At 44.9% G+C, this 22,624-nt stretch overlaps 1 protein-coding gene across 2 annotated transcripts in view; it reads right to left on the bottom strand.

The window, feature by feature from the left end:
- The window catches only part of LOC106586740 (translesion synthesis protein REV1), a 79,360-nt gene that overhangs the window by 16,193 nt on the left and 40,543 nt on the right, over window positions 1–22,624 (bottom strand). For both annotated transcript variants that reach the window (XM_082969152.1, XM_082969153.1), the window contains exons 2-5: window positions 22,186–22,318; window positions 11,215–11,383; window positions 10,045–11,115; window positions 6,717–7,810 (exon numbers count right to left, since the gene is read on the bottom strand). In XM_082969152.1, coding sequence (XP_082825278.1) covers window positions 6,717–7,810; window positions 10,045–11,115; window positions 11,215–11,383; window positions 22,186–22,309 — 2,458 coding nt within the window. In that variant the 5' untranslated portion in view covers window positions 22,310–22,318. The remainder of the gene's footprint in view (window positions 1–6,716; window positions 7,811–10,044; window positions 11,116–11,214; window positions 11,384–22,185; window positions 22,319–22,624) is intronic.

The raw sequence follows: 22,624 nt of genomic DNA, 5'->3' as shown, positions 1-22,624 counted from the left end.
GACAGACAGACAGACAGACAGAGAAACAGACAGACAGACAGAGAAACAGACAGACAGACAGACACACAGACAGAGAAACAGACAGAGAAACAGACAGACAGACAGAGAAACAGACAGACAGACAGAGAAACAGACAGACAGACAGACAGACAGACAGACAGACAGACAGACAGACAGACAGACAGACAGACAGACAGACAGACAGACAGACAGACAGACAGTGTTAATACCCCTTGACTTACTCCACATTTTGTTGTGTTACAGCTTGAATTCAAAATTGATTAAATTGTTTTTCCCCCTCACCCTATACACAATAGCCCATAATGACCAAGTGAAAATATGTTTTCCAAATTTTTTGAAAATGAAATACAGAAATATCTAATTTACATAAGTATTCACACCCCTTTGCTATGAAACTCCAAATTGAGCTCAGGTGTATCCAATTTCCTTTGAGAAACTATACCATGAAGTCCCAGGAAGTGTCTCTAGATCGCCGAGATAGAATTGTGATGAGGAATATATCTGGGAAAAGGTATAAAACAACTTCTAGAGTGTTGAGCTCTACAGCAGAGTCTCACAACTCAATCGCTGGTTGAAAACTGTTTTCTGCCCCTCCCAAAAGATAGAATTTGTAGATAATTGGCCCTCTTTCTGGGACTCACCCACAAACAGGACCAAGCCTGGCCTGTTGAGGAGTGACGGACTCCATCCTAGCTGGAGGGGTGCTCTCATCTTATCTACGAACATAGACAGGGCTCTAACTCCTCTAGCTCCACAATGAAATAGGGCGCAGGCCAGGCAGCAGGCTGTCAGCCAGCCTGCCAGCTTAGTGGAGTCTGCCACTATCACAGTCAGTGTAGTCAGCTCAGCTATCCCCATTGAGACCGTGTCTGTGCCTCGACCTAGGTTGGGCAAAACTAAACATGGCGGTGTTCGCCTTAGCAATCTCACTGGAATAAAGACCTCCTCCATTCCTGCCATTATTGAAAGAGATCGTGATAGCTCACATCTCAAAATAGGGCTACTTAATGTTAGATCCCTCACTTCCAAGGCAGTTATAGTCAATGAACTAATCACTGATCATAATCTTGATGTGATTGGCCTGACTGAAACATGGCTTAAGCCTGATGAATTTACTGTGTTAAATGAGGCCTCACCTCCTGGTTACACTAGTGACCATATCCCCCATGCATCCCACAAAGGCATGCCGTGCATCGCACAAAGGCGTGTTGCTAACATTTACGATATCAAATTTCAATTTACAAAAAAAAAACAACACAGTTTTCATCTTTTGAGCTTCTAGTCATGAAATCTATGCATCCTACTCAATCACTTTTTATAGCTACTGTTTACAGGCCTCCTGGACCATATACAGCTTTCCTCACTGAGTTCCCTGAATTCCTATCGGACATTGTATTCATAGCAGATAATATTCACATTTTTGGTGACTTTAATATTCACATGGAAAAGTCCACAGACCCACTCCAAAAGGCTTTCGGAGCCATCATCGACTCAGTGGGTTTTGTCCAACATGTCTCTGGACCTACTCACTGCCACAGTCATACTCTGGACCTAGTTTTGTCCCATGGAATAAATGTTGTGGATCTTAATGTTTTTCCTCATAATCCTGGACTATCGGACCACCATTTTATTACGTTTGCAATCACAACAAATAATCTGCTCAGACCCAAACCAAGGAGCATCAAAAGTCGTGCTATAAATTCTCAGACAACCCAAAGATTCCTTGATGCCCTTCCAGACTCCCTCTGCCTACCCAAGGACGTCAGAGAACAAAAATCAGTTAACCACCTAACCGAGGAACTCAATTTAACCTTGCACAATACCCTAGATGCAGTTGCACCCCCAAAAACTAAAAACATTTGTCATAAGAAACTAGCTCCCTAGTATACAGAAAAAACACGAGCTCTGAAGCAAGCTTCCAGAAAATTGGAACGGAAATGGCGCCACACCAAACTGGAAGTCTTCCGACTAGCTTGGAAAGACAGTACCGTGCGGTATCGAAGAGCCCTCACTGCTGCTCGATCATCCTATTTTTCCAACTTAATTGAGGAAAATAAGAACAATCCAACATTTATTTTTGATACTGTCGCAAAGCTAACTAAAAAGCAGCATTCCCCAAGAGAGGATGGCTTTCACTTCAGCAGTAATAAATTCATGAACTTCTTTGAGGAAAAGATCATGATCATTAGAAAGCAAATTATGGACTCCTCTTTAAATCTGCGTATTCCTCCAAAGCTCCGTTTTCCTGAGTCTGCACAACTCTGCCAGGACCTAGGATCAAGGGAGACACTAAAGTGTTTTAGTACTATATCTCTTGACATAATGATGAAAATAATCATGGCCTCTAAACCTTCAAGCTGCATAATGGACCCTATTCCAACTAAACTACTGAAAGAGCTGCTCCCTGTGCTTGGCCCTCCTATGTTGAAAATAATAAACGGCTCTCTATCCACCGGATGTGTACCAAACTCACTAAAAGTGGCAGTAATAAAGCCTCTTTTGAAAAAGCCAAACCTTGACCCAGAAAATATAAAAATCGAATCTTCCATTCCTCTCAAAAATTATAGAAAAAGCTGTTGGGCAGCAACTCACTGCCTTCCTGAAGACAAACAATGTATATGAAACGCTTCAGTCTGGTTTTAGACCCCGTCATAGCACTGAGACTGCACTTGTGAAGGTGGTAAATGACCTTTTAATGGCGTCTGACTGAGGCTCTGCATCTGTCCTCATGCTCCTAGACCTTAGTGCTGCTTTTGATACCATCGATCACCACAGTCTTTTGGAGAAATTGGAAACCCAAATTGGTCTACATGGACAAGTTCTGGCCTGGTTTAGATCTTATCTGTCGGAAAGATATCAGTTTGTTTCTGTGAATGGTTTGTCCTCTGACAAATCAACTGTAATTTTCGGTGTTCCTCAAGGTTCCGTTTTAGGACCACAATTGTTTTCACTATATATTTTACCTCTTGGGGATGTCATTCGAAAACATTATGTTAAATTTCACTGCTATGCGGATGACACACAGCTGTACATTTCAATGAAACATGGTGAAGCCCCAAAATTGCCCTCGCTAGAAGCCTGTGTTTCAGACATAAGGAAGTGGATGGCTGCAAACTTTCTACTTTTAAACTCAGACAAAACAGAGATGCTTGTTCTAGGTCCCAAGAAACAAAGAGATATTCTGTTGAATCTGACAATTAATCTTGATGTTTGTACAGTCGTCTCAAATAAAACTGTGAAGGACCTCGGCGTTACTCTGGACCCTGATCTCTCATTTGAAGAACATATCAAGACTGTTTCAAGGACAGCTTTTTTCCATCCACGTAACATTGCAAAAATCAGAAACTTCCTGTCCAAAAATGATGCAGAAAAATGTATCCATTTGTTACTTCTAGGTTGGACTACCGCAATGCTCTACTTTCCGGCTACCCAGATAAAGCACTAAATAAACTTCAGTTAGTGCTAAATATGGCTGCTAGAATCCTGACTAGAACCAAAAAATGTGATCATATTACTCCAGTGCTAGCCTCCCTACACTGGCTTCCTGTTAAGGCATTTAAAGGTTTTACTGCTAACCTACAAAGCATTACATGGGCTTGCTCCTACCCATCTTTCCGATTTGGTCCTGCCGTACATACCTACACATACGCTATGGTCACAAGACGCAGGCCTCATAATTGTCCCTAGAATTTCTAAGCAAACAGCTGGAGGCAGGGCTTTCTCCTATAGAGCTCAATTTCTATGGAATGGTCTGCCTACCCATGTGAGAGACGCAGACTCGGTCTCAACCTTTAAGTCTTTACTGAAGACTCATCTCTTCAGTAGGTCCTATGATTGAGTGTAGTCTGGCCCAGGAGTGTGAAGGTGAACGGAAAGGTTCTGGAGCAACGAACTGCCCTTGCTGTCTCTGCCTGGCCGGTTCCCCTCTCTCCACTGGGATTCTCTGCCTCGATCCCTATTACAGGGGCTGAGTCACTGGCTTACTGGTGCTCTTCCATGCCATCCCTAGGAGGGGTGCGTCACTTGAGTGGGTTGAGTCACTGACGTGGTCTTCCTGTCTGGGTTGGCGCCCCCCCCCTTGGGTTGTGCCGTGGCGGAGATCTTTGTGGGCTATACTCGGCCTTGTCTCAGGATGGTAAGTTGGTGGTTGAAGATATCCCTCTAGTGGTGTGGGGGCTGTGCTTTGGCAAAGTGGGTGGGGTTATATCCTGCCTGTTTGGCCCTGTCCGGGGGTATCATCGGATGGTGCCACAGTGTCTCCTGACCCCTCCTGTCTCAGCCTCCAGTATTTATGCTGCAGTAGTTTATGTGTCGGGGGCTAGGGTCAGTCTGTTATATCTGGAGTATTTCTCCTGTCTTATCCGGTGTCCTGTGTGAATTTAAGTATGCTCTCTCTAATTCTCTCTTTCTCTCTCTCGGAGGACCTGAGCCCTAGGACCATGCCTCAGGACTACCTGGCATGATGACTCCTTGCTGTCCCCAGTCCACCTGGCAGTGCTGCTGCTCCAGTTTCAACTGTTCTGCCTGCGGCTATGGAACCCTGACCTGTTCACTGGACGTGCTACCTGTCCCAGACCTGCTGTTTTCAACTCTCTAGAGACAGCAGGAGCGATAGAGATACTCTCAATGATTGGCTATGAAAAGCCAACTGACATTTACTCCTGAGGTGCTGACTTGTTGCACCCTCGACAACTACTGTGATTATTATTATTTGACCATGCTGGTCATTTATGAACATCTTGGCCATGTTTTGTTATAATCTCCACCCGGCACAGCCAGAAGAGGACTGGCCACCCCTCGTAGCCTGGTTCCTCTCTAGGTTTCTTCCGAGGTTTTGGCCTTTCTAGGGAGTTTTTCCTAGCCACCGTGCTTCTACACCTGCATTGCTTGCTGTTTGGGATTTTAGGCTGGGTTTCTGTACAGCACTTTGAGATATCAGCTGATGTAAGAAGGGCTATACAAATACATTTGATTTGATAGTTTCCAAGAGCACAGTGGTCTCCATCATTGGGAAATTGAAAAAATATGGAACTACCCAGATTCTGCCTAGAGCTGGTCGTTCGACCAAAACTGAGTAACCGGGCAAGAAGTACCTTGGTCAGAGAGGTGACCAAAACCCAATGATCACTCTGACAGAACTTGTCTGAGATGGGAGAACCTCCCAGAAGGACAACAGTATCTACAGCACCTCACCAATCTGGGCTTTATGACAGCATGCCTGAAGTTTGACAAAAGGCACATGACAGCACGCCTGGAGTTTGCCAAAAGGCACATGAAAGACTCTGAGATCATAATGCAAAAGATTCTGTGGTCTGATGAGACACAATTGTAACCCTTTGGCCTGAATGCAAAGCGCTATGTCTGGAAAAAAATCAGGCACAGCTCATCTGTCTGGTGGAATGCTTTTCAGCGACAGGGACTGGGAGGCTGGTAAGGATAGAGGGAACAATGGATGGAGCCAAATACAGGAAAATCCTTGATGAGAACCTGCTTCAGAGTGCAAACGACCTTAGACTGGGGCAAAGATTTACATTCCAACAGGACAATGACCCCAAGCATACAGCCAAAGCAACACTGGAATGGCTTCAGAAAAAGAATGTGAAAGTCCTTGAATGGCCCAGCCAAAGCCCCGACTTGAATCCCATTGAATATTTGTTTGAAGACTTCAAGATTGCTGTTCACCAGCTACCCATCTACTGCAATTTAACAGCTTAAGAAAATCTGCAAGGAAGAATGGGAGAAAATCCCCAAATCCAGATGTGCAAAGCTGATACAGACATACCCAAGATGACTCAAATCTGATACAGACATACCCAAGATGACTCAAAGCTGATACAGACATACCCAAGATGACTCAAAGCTGATACAGACATACCCAAGATGACTCAAAGCTGATACAGACATACCCAAGATGACTCAAAGCTGATACAGACATACCCAAGATGACTCAAAGCTGATACAGACATACCCAAGATGACTCAAAGCTGATACAGACATACCCAAGATGACTCAAAGCTGATACAGACATACCCAAGATGACTCAAAGCTGATACAGACATACCCAAGATGACTCAAATCTGATACAGACATACCCAAGATGACTCAAAGCTGATACAGACATACCCAAGATGACTCAAATCTGATACAAACATACCCAAGATGATTCAAAGCTGTAATCGCTGCCAAAGGTGCTTCTACAAAGTATTGACTCATGGGTGTGAACTTATGTAAATTTGATATTTCATTATTAATACATTTGCAAAATGTTCTAAAAACATGTTTTCACTGTCATTATGGGGTATTGTCTGTGAGAATTTTATTGTATTTCATCCATTTTGAATTCAGGCTGTAACAACAAAATCTGGAATAAGTCAAGGGGTATGAATACCTTCTGAAGGCTCTGTACACAGCTATTCATGGTCTGCAAAATGCATCACACTCAAACAAACCCTGATGACATTAACAACATGCAGAATTTTCCCTATGACATTTAAGAGAGGAGAGTGAGAGGAGTGTGTGTGTGTGTGTGTGTGAGTGAGAGAGAGAGAGCGAGTGAGATAAGAGAGGAGTGTGTGAGCGAGAGAGAGACAGACCGACAGATGGACATGACTGGACTGAGTTATCAGAATTCACATACCATCAGACAGAGACTATCCAATCCATCCCTTCCAAACACCCACCCTACAGCTCCTTACCCTCTCTCCTCTGGCGTCTGAGCCTGTCTCTCCCGGGGAAGGTGGTACCCTCTGTGGCCCTCCTCCTGCTCTGCAACATGTTGACATACTCAGAGAACTCACTCCTCCACGTGGAGATGTGGTGTAGACGAGAGTGGGAGTAAAACTCTGAGATGATCCCCCCGGTCTTTACCTTTACTGATTGTTGGTCGTGGTGCAGAGGAGCGTAGTTTGAGGGAAAGGGGTTGGCTGATAAGTTGTTGATTTCCAGGGGGGCAGGGTTCGAGGGAAAGGCATTGGCTGATAGGTTGTTGGTTTCCAGGGGGGTGGGGTTAGAAGGAAAGGTGTTGGCTGATAGGTTGTTGGTTTCCAGGGGGGTGGGGTTAGAAGGAAAGGTGTTGGCTGATAGGTTGTTGGTTTCCAGGGGGGTGGGGTTAGAAGGAAAGGTGTTGGCTGATAGGTTGTTGGTTTCCAGAGGGGCAGGGTTCAAGGGAAAGGCGTTGGCTGATAGGTTGTTGGTTTCCAGGGGGGTGGGGTTAGAAGGAAAGGTGTTGGCTGATAGGTTGTTGGTTTCCAGGGGGGTGGGGTTAGAAGGAAAAACATTGTGGTGGCTGCCATTCAGACAGACAGGGGAAGGGGAGGGGTTTGGGTTAGCAGGGGGGAGTGGTTTCTCAGGAGGGAAATCTGATTGAGGCGGGAGATCTAGGGGGCAGGATGTCGAGGCAGCCATGGCCTCCTGATAGGTGGGCGGAGGGGGCTTGGGTCTCTGTTCATTGGCCGGTTGTGCGTGGTGTCTGTGGTGAGAGACAGGGGGAGGTCTGAGGGTGTCATGTTGGATAGGGGGTTTGGATAAGGGGCTGTCAGGCTGTGGGGGTATGGATTGGAGAGTATGGGGTAACCCCCTGTCTGTAGTGGGTGTGGGTCGTGTGGGGTGTGGGGAGAGGTCCAGAGGCTTTATGGCACCATTCACAGGATGGGCGTGACTGTTGGTCAGAGTGGGGTCCTTCACCCCTCTGGGAGTTTTGACAGGACAGGGGTCCTCACCACCCAACTCTTGGACCCCGTTCATTTTGACGCTACCAGTCTTTTCATAAGAGGTCAGTAATGATCCATTCCTATCGGAGAGAGAGAGAAGTGAGAATTAAGAATCACAACATGGAACCAATGTTCTTTCTGTATTGGCTTTTGTATGTTATTATGCCAGGACAATACACAAACATGCACCAATATACAGTGCCCCCCACTTAATATTCATTCAATACTTTGTGCAACCTCCCTTTGCCACGATAACAGCTCCGAGTCCTCTCCTATAATGCATAATGAGGTTGTAGAAAACATCTCTAGATCGTTCAGATTCCAAGGTCCACGCTTGTGGACTATCCTCTTCAGCTCAGCACACAGGGTTTCTATGGGGTTTAGGTCTGGGGACTGGGATGGCTATGGCAAAACCTTGATTCTGTGGTCAGTGAACCATTTTTGTTTTGATTTTGAGGTGTGCTTTGGATTATTGTCCTGCTGGAAGATCCAACCACGGCCCAGTTTAATCTTCCCAGCAGAGGCAGTCAGGTTTAGATGTAAAATCTTCTGGTACTTGATGGAGTCCATGATACCATGTATCCTAACAAGTTGTCCAGGGCCTTTGGAAGAAAAACAGCCCCACAACATAAAAGATCCACGGGTTCGTGCCGTGGGGGGAGTCGATCATCGTGGCTAAACTCAGCCTTGTCTCAGGATAGTAAATTGGTGGTTGAAGATATCCCTCTAATGGTGTGGGGGCTGTGCTTTGGCAAAGTCGGTGGGGTTATATCCTGCCTGGTTGGCCCTGTCCAGGGGCATCGTCGGACAGGGGCACAGTTTCTCCCGACCCCTCCTGTCTCAGCCTCCAGTATTTATGCTGCAATAGTTTGTGTCGGGGGGCTAGGATCAGTCTGTTATATCTGGAGTATTTCTCCTGTCTTATCCAGTGTCCTGTGTGAATTTAAGTATACTCTCTCTAATTCTCTAACTCTGAATGCTCGGCTATGAAGAGCCAACTGACATTTACTCCTGAGGTGCTGACCTGTTGCACCCTCGATAACCACTGTGATTATTATTATGATTTGACCCTGCTGGTCATCTATGAATGTTTGAACATCTTGGCCATGTACTGTTATAATCTCAACCAGCACAGCCTGAAGAGGACTGGCCACCCCTCAGAGCCTGGCTCCTCTCTAGGTTTCTTCCTAGGTTCCTGCCTTTCTAGGGAGTTTTTCCTAGCCACCGTGCTTCTACATCTTCATTGCTTGCTGTTTGGGGTTTTAGGCTGGGTTTCTGTGCAGCACTTTGTGACATCGGCTGATGTAAGAAGGGCTTTATAAATACATTTCCTTGATTGCTTGATCCACCACCATATTTCACAGTGGGGATGAGGTACTTTTCTGCATGGCTATCTTTCTGTCTACGTCAAACCCACCTCTGGTGTTTGTTTCCAAAAAGCTCTATTTTGGTCTCATCTGACCATAGAACCCGGTCCCATTGAAAGTTCCAGTAATGTTTGGCAAACTGTAGGCGCTTGAGTTTGTTGTTTGATGACAGCAAAGGCTTTTTTATGGCAACCCTCCCAAACAACTTGTGGTTATGTAGGTGGCGTCTGATTGTAGTTTTGGAGATTTTCTGACCCCAAGACCCAACTAACGTCTGCAATTCTCCAGCTGTGATCCTTGGAGATGTTTTGGCCACTCTAACCATCCTCCTCACTGTGCATGGGGTCAATATAGACACACGTCCTCTTCCAGGCCCATTGTTAACATCTCCAGTTGCTTTAAACTTCATAGTTATTGCCCTGATAGTGGAAATGGGCATTTTCAACCATTGAGACATCTTCTTATAGCCATTTCCTGATTTCTGCAGCTCAATAACCTTTTGTCGCATATCATTACTGTATTCTCAGGTCTTTCCCATAGTGATGGATGACCATGGGAACTTGGCCTGTATGTCACCTCATATTTATACCCCAGTGAAACAGGAAGTCATGGCTTACCACTTAAGTGTTCCTAATCACTCAGGTGAACTTAAAACCGTAAAATATGAATGGGAATAGAATTCAGTTAGATTTTACTCATAAGAATTTCTAGGGGTAAAATAATTGTGGCACACATGTTTAGTAGAACAATATTTATTTCACTTTTATTTTTTCAATAATTTTACTTCAATTAAAGGTTCGATTTTTGTGAACATTTTGAATGAAAGACCAAGGAGATAAACAGCAAATAAAAAAAATTCACAGCCCGTTATACTCATATTTACCAAGGGTGCCAATATTAGTGGAAGGCATTGTACAAATATCAAAATACACCTAAAACACACTCACAGTCTGAAGTCCAGCTCCCGGTAGCTGTGCTGGAGGTGACTGGAGATGCAGAGGATGGAAGGAGGTTGTGCCTGTCCAGGTTTAGAGCGCTTGTGGCTGGGGTTTGCAGGGACGGGACCAGGGGTCTGTGGGTGGGTATAGGCTGAAGGAGGAGGCTGGATGCAGCCTAACTTGGGTTTCCCGTGCCTGGGTGGGTGGTGGGTGATGTGCCCTGGGTCAGAGTAAAGGTGGTTGGAGGAAAAGGGGCCGAGGAGGCTGGGTCCTAGAGTGAGGTGCCTGGACTGAGAGCTGAGTTGACTGGGCTGGGGGCCGAGGTGGCTGGGCTGGGGGCCGAGGTGGCTTGGCTGGGGGCCGAGGTGGCTTGGCCGGGGGCCGAGGTGGCTTGGCCGGGGGCCGAGGTGGCTGGGCCGGGGGCCGAGGAGGCTGGGGAGAGAGTGGCTGGGCCGGGGGCCGAGGTGGCTGGGGAGAGAGTGGCTGGACCGGGGGCCAAGGTGGCTGGGGAGAGAGTGGCTGGGTCGGGGGCCGAGGTGGCTGGGGAGAGAGTGGCTGGGCCGGGTGCCGAGGTGGCTGGGGAGAGAGTGGCTGGGCCGGGGGCCGAGATGGCTGGGGAGTGAGTGGCTGGGCCGGGGGCCGAGGTGGCTGGGGAGAGAGTGGCTGGGCCGGGGGCCGAGGTGGCTGGGGAGAGAGTGGCTGGGCTGGGGGCCGAGGTGGCTGGGGAGAGAGTGGCTGGGCTGGGAGCCGAGGTGGCTGGGGAGAGAGTGGCTGGGCTGGGGGCTGCAGTGGCTAGCTAGGGGGTTATAGTGGTTGGGTTGGGGGTGTAGATTGTCTGTGTGTAGATGACTGTGGCTGGATGTAGGAGTGTGGTGCCTGGATAGGGGCTGCCCAAGGCTAGGGGCTGGGTTGTGGTTATTGAGGCTGGGTAAAGGGAGGCTGTGGCTGGGTAGGAGGTGCCCATGGTGGGGTCCTGCAGGCTCTTGGCCCTGGTGAACAGACACACTGGGGAAGCTCAGGCCTTTCTGCTTGGCATAGAGCTGGTACTGCAAGTAGGACAGGAGATGGCCAGCCTTGATACTGATGGAGGGAAAGAGGTATGTTGAAACACTAAGTATAATGTAGATTACAACACACACACACACACACACACACACACACACACACACACACACACACCTGTCAGTGATCCACTCTGGCCGGACCACCTTCTGGTCCCTCAGCTCCTGTATCTTACTGTTGGGCAGGTTGGTAGCGATGATGTGGGTGGTGTTAGAGTGGGAGTAGTACATGTGGAACTGACCCCCATGCAGATTCATCAGCCTGCGCAGCTCGTTCACACTGGGCTCTGGGCATAGAATTAGAATGAATAGAACTAACTCTGAAATGCAGATTCTACTCATTGTAATCCTATGGGTCTGTGGCTCTGTGCACACACACACAAGCAGGGTCGAGAGTAAGAACAGGGATAGGCATATCTACGTCTGGACATATTATTATTGAATCCAGCCGTGTCTTCTGGCCTATATTCATGATGTATATCCATATTGGTTTTACAGATATACTTCTTTAAGAGCAGAGGTTACAACGGAGAAGAGACAAGGAGAGATTAAGGAGTAATGTGATATAACCAAGCCTAACGCGCGCAACAGAGAGAGAGAGAGAGAGAATACTCCCTGTGATATTTTTAAAGTTAATTTACATATCCACTGTATCTTTCCTGTGGGTCAAAGTGAGATTCGACAAAAGAGGAGGAAAGAAATGGGATAAAAAAAGAGAAAGGCTGAGGAAGGAAGGAGGGACAAAAGAGAGGAAGGCAGGAAGGAGCAGTGGTGGAAAAAGTACCCAATTGTCATACTTAAGTAAAAGTAAAGATACCTTAATAGAAAATGACTCATGTAAAAGTCACCCAGTAGAATACTACTTGAGTGAAAGTATTTAGTTTTAAATATACTTACTGTAAGTATCTCAAAATTCTAAAAGGCACTCGCACATCCAAGCTATCTTATTGCAGGTGCATGGAAACAGTTGAATAAGAGGAGAAAAAATAAGGAACCTGCAATCTGCTCTTGATAGTATCACTGCTCTTTAATAAGCTTTACGTATCGGCCTCACGGCCTTCGTCAGAGCTTTTGTGAGTTTTTTTAATTAGCACCCTTATGTAGACCTAGCCCCACCCACATCCGTTCCACCATCGAATGGGGTTGGAGGCGAAGGAAAAACAAATAAGTGCTTCCAAATATAACAATATGCATTTCATAAATATTCAAATAAAGTGTGTACATAAAACGTATTAAACACGTCTGTGAAATCACAATGAGGACATCGACCTACCAAGCAAGTTTTCATAAATCATTGGGTACAGTGCAAGAAAAATCAGAGTAATCTGGAATAGGGGCATAATTCATGTTACAATTCACAACATAACATACATAGGCATTTCATCATTAAGTCCTTTAGGAAATAATGTCTGGAGGGTGAAAATCCCAAAACATTCTCTTTTACTCAGAGTATTATTAATATCACCTCCCCTGTCTGATATCTTGACTTTCTCTAAGCCACAAAATCTAAAAGGTAGAAATGTCATGTTTTAGGTCATTAAAATGTACTGCGACTGGATAATCCCTGTCGTTTCTCCTAATTTAACTTTTACATTCACTGATTCTCTGTTTGAGAGAACGAGAGGTTTTACCGACATAGCAGAGCCCACACGGACATTTAATCATGTAGATAACGTGGGTGGTGGAGCACATAATGATGTCATTTATTTGGAACCCGTTTTCCTGTGTGGGGGTGGCAGAAATATTCACACTTCATCATATTGTTGCACTGTCAGCAACCTCTGCATTTATAGCTACCATTTGGAAGAGGGTGTAACAGAGCCTGGCTGATTTTCTTTCGTGGCTGGCAGTTGGCATGGACCAATTTATTGCCTAAATTGCGACTTCTCCTATACACAATGAGTGGTGGATTCTTAAATTCAGCAGGCAAAGCTGGGTCTGATGACAAAACATGCCAGTGCTTCTTGACAGCATCTTCCACTTTTCACGAGTTCAAAGTAAACTCAGCAAAAAAGGAAACGTCAACTGTGTTTATTTTCAGCAAACTTCACGTGTAAATATTTGTATGAACATAACAAGATTCAACAACTGAGTCATAAACTGAACAAGTTCCACAGACATGTGACTAACAGAAATTGAATAATGTGTCCCTGAACGAAGGGGGGGTCAAAATCAAAAGTAACAGTCAGTATCTGGTGTGGCCACCAGCTGCATTAAGAACTGCAGTGCATCTCCTCCTCATGGACTGCACCAGATTAGCCAGTTCTTGCTGTGAGATGTTACCCCACTCTTCCACAATGGCACCTGCAAGTTCCCGGACATTTCTGGGGGGAATGGCCCTAGCCCTCACCCTCTGATCCAACAGTTCCCAGACATGCTCAATGGGATTGAGATCCGGGCTCATCGCTGGCCATGGCAGAACACTGACATTCCTGTCTTGCAGGAAATCACACACAGAATGACCAGTATGGCTGGTGGCATTCAGGATGAGCCTGCAGGAAGGGTACCACATGAGGGAGGAGGATGTCTTCCCTGTAACGCACAGTGTTGTGATTGCCTGCAATGACAACAAGCTCAGTCCGATGATGCTGTGACACACCGCCCTAGACCATGACGGACCCTCCACCTCCAAATCAATCCCGCTCCAGAATACAGGCCTCGGTGTAACTCTCATTCCTTCGATGATAAACGCGAATCCGACTATCATCCCTGGTGAGACATAACCGCAACTCGTCAGTGAAGAGCACTTTTTGCCAGTCCTGTCTGGTCCAGCGACGGTGGGTTTGTGCCCATAGGCGACGTTGTTGCCGGTGATGTCTGGTGAGGACCTGCCTTACAACAGGCCTACACGCCCTCAGTCCAGCCTCTCTTAGCCTATTGCGGACAGTCTTAACACTGATGGAGGGATTGTGCGTTCCGATCCTGTGCAGGTGTTGTTACACGTGGTCTGCCACTGCAAGGACGATCTGCTGTCCGTCCTGTCTCCCTGTAGCGCTGTCTTAAACGTCTCACAGTACGGACATTGCAATTTATTGCCCTGGCCACATCTGCAGTCCTCATGCCTCCTTGCAGCATGCCTAAGGCACGTTCACGCAGATGAGCAGGGACCCTGGGCATCTTTCTTTGGTATTTTTCAGAGTCAGTAGAAAGGCCTCTTTAGTGTCCTAAGTTTTCATAACTGTAACCTTAATTGCCTACCATCTGTACGCTGTTAGTGTCTTAACAACCCTTCCACAGGTGCATGTTCATTAATTGTTTATGGTTCATTGACCACGCATGGGAAACAGTGTTTAAACCCTTTACAATGAAGATCTGTGAAGTTATGTGGATTTTTACGAATTATCTTTGAAAGACAGGGTCCTGAAAAAGGGACGTCTCTTTTTTTGCTGAGTTTATATGTAGTTGTGAACATTACAGGTTGTTCTTTAGCACTAGCGGGTCTTTTGTGTAGAAGTTCATCTCGTGTTTTACCCAATGCCAAATGAAGAGCTTCATCCACACATTGTGGCGAATAACCTCCTCTTAGAAACCTAGTGCGCATCTCCGCTGCTTTTGCTAGATAATCCTCTGTGGAGTGGCATATACGGCACAGTCTGAAAAACTGGCTTCTTGGAAGTCCTCTTTTTAATGGCTCAGGATGGAAGCCGTCCCCCTGTAATAGAGTATTCTTTCCATTTCTTTTCTATACAGAGTTGCATTTGATTTCTCAATCCACATATCAAGGTAATGAACACAGTGTCACATTCAATAGTGAATTTGAGATTTGGGTCAATGCCATTGAGTAATGCCATGAAGTCAGACAGCTCTTCTCCATATGCAAAAAATGTCCTAAACATATCGATACCACCTCAAGACTTTATTCAAAAATGATTTTCATTTTCATTATTAACAAAACGTTCTTCAAAAAGACCCACAAGGAGTAGCATAGCTCGGAGCGAATGTGGAGCCCATCGATGTTTCATTCGTTTGGAGATATAATTCATCATTAAACCTGAAATATAGTTGAAGTTGGAAGTTTACATACACCTTAGCCAAATACATTCAGTTTTTCACTATTCCTGACATTTAATCCAAGTAAAAATTCCCTATCTTAGGTCAGTTAGGATCACCACTTTATTTTAAGAATGTGAAATGTCAGAATAATAGTAGAGAGAAGGATTTATTTCAGCTTTTATTTCTTTCATCACATTCCCAGTGGGTCAGTAGTTTACATACACTCAATTAGTATTTGGTAGCATTGCCATTAAATTGTTTAACTTGGATCAAACGTTTCGGGTAGCCTTCCACAAGCTTCCCACAGTAAGTTGGGTGAATTTTGTCCCATTCCACCTGACAGAGCTGGTGTAACTGAGTCAGGTTTGTAGGCCTCCTTGCTCGCACACGCCTTTTCAGTTCTGCTCACACATTTTCTATGGGATTGAGGTCAGGGCTTTGTGGCCACTCCAATACCTTGACTTTGTTGTCCTTAAGCCATTTTGCCACAACTTTTGAAGTATGCTTGGGGTCATTGTCCATTTGGAAGACCCATTTGCGACCAAGCTTTAACTTCCTGACTGATGTCTTGAGATGTTGCTTGAATATATCCACATAATGTTCCTTCCTCATGATGTAATCTATTTTGTGAAGTTACCAGTCCCTCCTGCAGCAAAGCACCCCCACAACATGATGCTGCCACCACCGTGCTTCACGGTTGGGATGGTGTTCTTCGGCTTGCAAGCCTCCCCCTTTTTCCTCCAAACATAACGATGGTCATCATGGCCAAACAGTTCTATTTTTGTTTCATTAGACCAGAGGACATTTCTCCAAAAAGTACAATCTTTGTCCGTCCCCATGTGCAGTTGCAAACCGTAGTCTGGCTTTTTTATGGTGGTTTTGGTGCAGTGGCTTCTTCCTTGCTGAGCGGCCTTTCAGGTTATGTCGATATAGGACTTGTTTTACTGTGGATATAGATACTTTTGTACCGCTTTCCTCCAGCATCTTCACAAGGTCCTTTGCTGTTGTTCTGGGATTGATTTGCACTTTTCGCACCAAAGTACGTTCATCTCTAGGAGACAGAATGCGTCTCCTTCCTGAGTGGTATGACGGCTGCGTGGTCCCATGGTGTTTATACTTGCGTACTATTGTTTGTACAGATGAACGTGGTACCATTGGCTGATTTCTTTTGATTTTCCCATGATGTCAAGCAAAGCGGCAGTGAGTTTAAAGGTAGGCCTTGAAATACATCCACAGGTACAACTCCAATTGACTCAAATTATGTCAATTAGCCTATCATAAGCTTCTAAAGCCATGACATAATTTTCTGGGATTCTCCAAGCTGTTTAAAGGCACAGTCAACTTAGTGTATGTAAACTTCTGACCCACTGGAATTGTGATACAGTGAATTATAAGTGAAATAATCTGTCTGTAAACAATTGTTGGAAAAATGACTTATGTCATGCACAAAGTAGAAGTCCTAACCGACTTGCCAAAACTATAGTTTGTTAACAAAAAATGAGTAGAGTGGTGAAAAACGAGTTTTAATGACTCCATCCTAAGTGTATGTAAAGTTCCGACTTCAACTGTAGTTATACGTCGAAACATATTCAGCCAGCTCTAGAATAAAGTTTGTTGGTGGGTATTCGTTAGTATCTCTGTCTCTCAGCTAGTGGGCTGGGGCTGCATATTGTTATATTTGGTAGCACTTTTCTTTTCCTTCACCTCCAACCCCATTCGATGCATTGAACGGATGTGGGTGGGGCTAGGTCTACATAAGGGTGCTAATTAACAAAAATCACAAAATCTCTGACGAAGGCCGTGAGGCCGATACGTAAAGCTTATTAAAGAGCAGTGATACTATCAAGAGCAGTGTGCAAATCAAAATGTATTTGTCACGTGCGCCAAAAACAACAGGTGTAGACCTTACAGTGGAATGCTTACTTACAGGCTCTAACCAACAGCGCAATTTCAAAAAAAGGTATTAGGTGAACAAGGTAAGTAAAGAAATAAAAACAACAGTAAAAAAGGCAGTGAAAAATAATAGTAGCGAGGATATATACAGCAGCAAGGCTATAACAGTAGTGAGGCTATATACAGGCACTGGTTAGTTGGGCTGATTGAGGTAGTATGTACATGTAGATATGGTTAAGGTGACTATGCATATATGATGAACAGAGAGTAGCAGTAATGTAAAAGAGGGGTTGGCAGGACACAATGCAGGTAGCCCAGTTAGCCAATGTGCGATCGCACTGGTTGGTCGGGCTCGCAGTGGTTGGTCGGGCTAATTGAGGTAGTATGTACATGAATGTATAGTTAAAGGGACTGCATATATGATAAACAGAGAGTAGCAGCAGCGTAAAAAGTGGGGTTGGGGGGGGCACACAATGGAAATAGTCCGGGTAGCCATTTGATTACCTGTTCAGGAGTCTTATGTCTTGGGGGTAAAAACTGTTGAGAAGCCTTTTTGTCCTAGACTTGGCACTCCGGTACTGCTTGCCATGCGGTAGTAGAGAGAACAGTCTATGACTGGGGTGGCTGGGGTCTTTTACAATTTTTAGGGCCTTCCTCTGACACCGCCTGGTGTAGAGGTCCTGGATGGCAGACAGCTTAGCCCCAGTGATGTACTGTGCCATACGCACTACCCTCTGTAGTGCCTAAAGGTCAGAGGCCGAGCATTTGCCGTACCAGGCAGTGTTGCAACCAGTCAGGTTGCTCTCGATGTTGCAGCTGTAGAACCTTTTGAGGATCTCAGGACCCATGCCAATTATTTTTAGTTTCCTGAGGGGGAATAGGCTTTGTCGTGCCCTCTTCACGACTGTCTTGGTGTGTTTGGACCATTCTAGTTTGTTGGTGATGTGGACACCAAGGAACTTGAAGCTCTCAACCTGCTCCACTACAGCCCCGTCGATGAGAATGGGGGTGTGCTCTGTCCTCTTTTTAATGTAGCCCACAATCATCTCTTTAGTCTTGGTTACGTTGAGGGAGAGGTTGTTATTCTGGCACCACACGGCCAGGTCTCTGACCTCCTCCCTATTGGCTGTCTCGTTGTCGGTGATCAGGCCTACCACTGTTGTGTCGTCAGCAAACTTAATGATGGTGTTGGAGTCGTGCCTGGCCATGCAGTCGTGGGTGAACAGGGAGTACAGCAGGGGACTGAGCACGCACCCCTGAGGGGCTCCAGTGTTGAGGATCAGCGTGGCAGATGTGTTGCTACCTACCCTCGCCACCTGGGGGCAGCCCATCAGGAAGTCCAGGATCAAGTTGCAGAGGGAGGTGTTTAGTCCCAGGATCTTTAGCTTAGTGATAAGCTTTGAAGGCACTATGGTGTTGAACGCTGAGCTGTAGTCAATGAATAGCATTCTCACGTAGGTGTTACTTTTGTCCAGGTGGGAAAGGGCAGTGTGGAGTGCAATAACTTAATATAATACATAGATTGTATTTACTTAGTCTCAAATAAATAATTAAACATGTTCAATTTGGTTTAAATAATGCAAAAACAAAGTGTTGGAGAAGAAAGTAGAAGTGCAATATGTGCCATGTAAAAAAGCTAACGTTTAAGTTCCTTGCTCAGAACATGAGAACATATGAAAGCTGGTGGTTCAATATTCCCTGGTCTTCAATATTCCCAGTTAAGAAATTTTAGGTTGTAGTTATTATAGGAATTATGACGCATTGACTATTTCTCTCTATACCATTTGTATTTCATATACCTTTGACTATTGGATGTTCTTATAGGCACTTTAGTATTGCCAGCCTAATGTCGGGAGTTGATAGGCTTGAAGTCATAAACAGCGCTGTGCTTCAAGCATTGCTAAGATTTGTTGGCAAACGCAGTGAAGTGCTGTTTGAATGAATGCTTACGGGCATGCTGCTGCCTACCACTGTTCAGTCAGAGTACTCTATCAAATCATAGACTTAATTATAATAAACACAGAAATACGAGCCTTTGGTCATTAATATGGTCAAATCCGGAATCTATCATTTTGGAAAAGTTTATTCTTTCAGTAAAATACGGAACCATTCCATATTTTGTCGAACGGGTGGCAACCCTAAGTCTAAATATTGCTGTTACATTGCACAACCTTCAACGTTATGTCATTGCACTGAACGCAAGAGAAGTGACACAATTTCCCTAGTTAATATTGCCTGCTAACATGCATTTATTTTAAGGATAGGGGACAGTATTCGGATGTTCGGATGACTGACATGCCCAAAGTAAACTGCCTGTTACTCAGGCCCAGAGGCTAGGATATGCATATAATTGGTAGTATTGGATAGAAAACACTCTGAAGTTTCTAAAACTGTTAAAATAATGTCTGAGTATAACAGAACTGATATGGCAGGCAAAACCCCGAGGAGAATCCATCCGGAATGTTTTCTTCTTTTTTTTTTTTTAAATGCCTGTCTATGGGAAAATCAAAGGAAATCCTCCCAGATAGCAGTTCCTATTGCTTCCACTAGATGTCAACAGTCTTTAGAAAGGGTTTCAGGCTTGTTTTTTGAAAAATGAGCTAGAATTTGTAGTTTTTCAGGTGGCTCTCATTTTGACTATAGTGTTGTGGCGCGCGTGGATGAAGGCGAGCACTTCATTATTTATCTCCGGAATTGAACACACTATTCTCGTCTTAATTTTCATCATTTATTTACATATTAGGGTACCTGAGGATTGATTAGAAACGTTGTTCGACTTGTTTGGACGAAGTTTATTGGTAACTTTTAGAATTCCTTTGTATGCATTTTGAATGAGTGGAACAGGTGGATTACTGAATCAAGTGCGGCAACAAAACTGACTTTTTGGGATATAAAGAAGGTCTTTATCGAACAAAACAACCATTTGTTATGTAGCTGGGACCCCTGGGACCCTTGGGATTGCAAACAGAGGAAGATCTTCAAAGGTAAGTGATTTATTTTATCGCTATTTCTGACTTTTGTGACGCCTCTGCTGGTTTGGAAAATGTTTTTAATGCTTTTGTACTCGGGGCGCTGTCCTCAGATAATCGCATGGTATGCTTTCGCGGCTGGATTAACAAGAAGTTAAGCTTTTAAATGATGTATGACACTTGTATTTTCATGAATGTTTAATATTACGATTTTTGTATTTTGAATTTCGCACTCTGCAATTTCACCGGATCTTGTCGAGGTGGGTCGCTAGCCCAAAGAGGTATTTTAACTAAATATGTAGGTTAAAAAAAATATACTCCTGTGTATTGATTTTTAAAAAGGCATTGATGTTTATGGTTAGGTACATTTGTGCAACGATTTCGCGAATGCGCTTTTGTTAAATCATCACCCGTTAGGCAAAGTTGAATTAGGCTGTGATTCGACGATAAATTAACAGGCACCACATTGATTATATGCAACGCAGGACAAGCTAGTTAACCTAGTAATATCAACCATGTGTAGTTAACTAGTGATTATGTGAAGATGGATTGTTTTTTTATAAGATAAGTTTAATGCTAGCTAGCAACTTACCTTGGCTCATTGCAGCCACAAGGTCCTTTTCACGCTGCACTCGCATAACAGGTAGTCAGCCTGCCACACAGTTTCCTCATGGATTGCAATGTAATCAGCGTCCAAAAAGGCTGTTTACCGATTGTAATGAAAACTTGAAAATCGGCCCTAATTAATCGGCCGACCTCTAATAGAGATTGCATCATCTGTGGATCTGGGCGGTATGCAAATTGGAGTGGGTCTAGGGTTTCTGGGATAATGGTGTTGATGTGAGCCATTACCAGCCTTTCAAAGCACTTCATGGCTACGGACGTGAGTGCTACGGGTCTGTAGTCATTTAGGCAGGTTGCCTTTGTGTTCTTGGGCACAGGGACTATGGTGGTCTGCTTCAAACATGTTGGTATTAGAGACTCAATCAGGGACATGTTGAAAATGTCAGTGAAGACACTTGCCAGTTGGTCAGCACATGTCCAGAATACACGTCCTGGTAATCCGTCTGGCCCCGCAGCCTTGTGAATGTTGACCTGTTTAAAGGTCTTACTCACGTCGGCTACAGACAGCGTGATCACAGAGTCGTCCGGAACAGCTCATGCTCTCATGCATAACTTAGTGTTGCTTGCCTCGAAGCGAGCATAGAAGTGATTTAGCTCGTCTGGTAGGCTCGTGTTACTGGGCAGCTCGTGGCTGTGCTTCCCTTTGTAGTCTGTAATAGTTTGCAAGCCCTGCCACATCTGACGAGCGTCGGAGCCGGTGTAGTACGATTCAATCTTAGCCCTGTATTGACGCTGTGCCTGTTTGATGGTTCGTCGGAGGGCATAGCAGGATTTCTTATAAGCTTCCGTGTTAGAGTTCTGCACCTTGAAAGTGGCAGCTCTACCCTTTAGGTCAGTGCGAATGTTGCCTGTAATCCATGGCTTCTGGTTGGGGTATGTACGTACAGTCAGTGTGGGGACGACGTCCTCGATGCACTTATCGATAAAGCCAGTGACTGATGTGATGTACTCCTCAAATGCCATCAAATATACTTTAGTATCAAAAGTAAAAATCCTTTCAAATGACTTACATTAAGCAAAGCAGACGGCCACATTTTCTTGTTTTTTTATTTATTTATGGATAGCCAGGGGCACACTTCAACACTCAGACATCACAAACAAAGTATTTGAGTCCGTCAGATCTGAGACAGTAGGGATGACCAGGGATGTTCTCTTGATAAGTATGTGAATTAGACCACATTTTCCTGTCCTGCTAAGCATTCAAAATGTACTTTTGGGTGTCAGGGAAAATGTATGGAGAAAAAGTACATTATTTTCTTTAGGAATGTAGTGAAGTAAAATTTGTCAAAAATATAAAATAGTAAAGTACAGATACCCCAAAAAATGACTTAATTAGTACTTTAAATTGTTTTTACTATAGCACTTTACACAACTGGGAAGGAGAGGGGAAAGGGGGAGGAAGGCCATGTGGGAAAACAGAATGAAGAGGCAGAAAGTTAAACATACAAATTTAAGAACTGAACCCCACATGAAACATGTCTATTATCTAGTAATACACACACACATTAAAGTAAAATTGCACAGAAATTGTAGTCAAGTAGCTATATGAGGGATCACGCTAGGATCAGTGGGGTAAGGGTGGGGCATAGGTTAATGCCCATTTGTCTCACCTGTGTACCCGTTGACATAGATGGCCACCCCAGTGAAGATGCTGGAGCAGGCGCCATCTTTCAGCTTCTCTCTCGGGGCGTCCAGCTTTAACTGCTCATCCAGCTTGGACACCTTGGCAGCCATGTACCCACCCTGCGCGCGCGCACACGCACACGCACACACACACACACACACACGCAACAACCTTAGAATTTGTTCTAGCAAGAATACTCAGCCCCACATTTCAGACTGATATGAACATGCACAACTATGAAAAGCTGGGTCCTCTCATCATGTCCGACGCATACAGAGTCCTCTCATCATGTCCGACGCATACAGAGTCCTCTCATCATGTCCGACGCATACAGAGTCCTCTCATCATGTCCGACGCATACAGAGTCCTCTCATCATGTCCGACGCATACAGAGTCCTCTCATCATGTCCGACGCATACAGAGTC

Source organism: Salmo salar, chromosome 25 (genome assembly GCF_965601325.2).
Source record: "Salmo salar chromosome 25, fSalSal1, whole genome shotgun sequence".
In the NCBI taxonomy this organism is placed as follows: Eukaryota; Metazoa; Chordata; class Actinopteri; order Salmoniformes; family Salmonidae; genus Salmo; species Salmo salar.
This window is presented reverse-complemented; position numbering and strand designations above follow the sequence as displayed.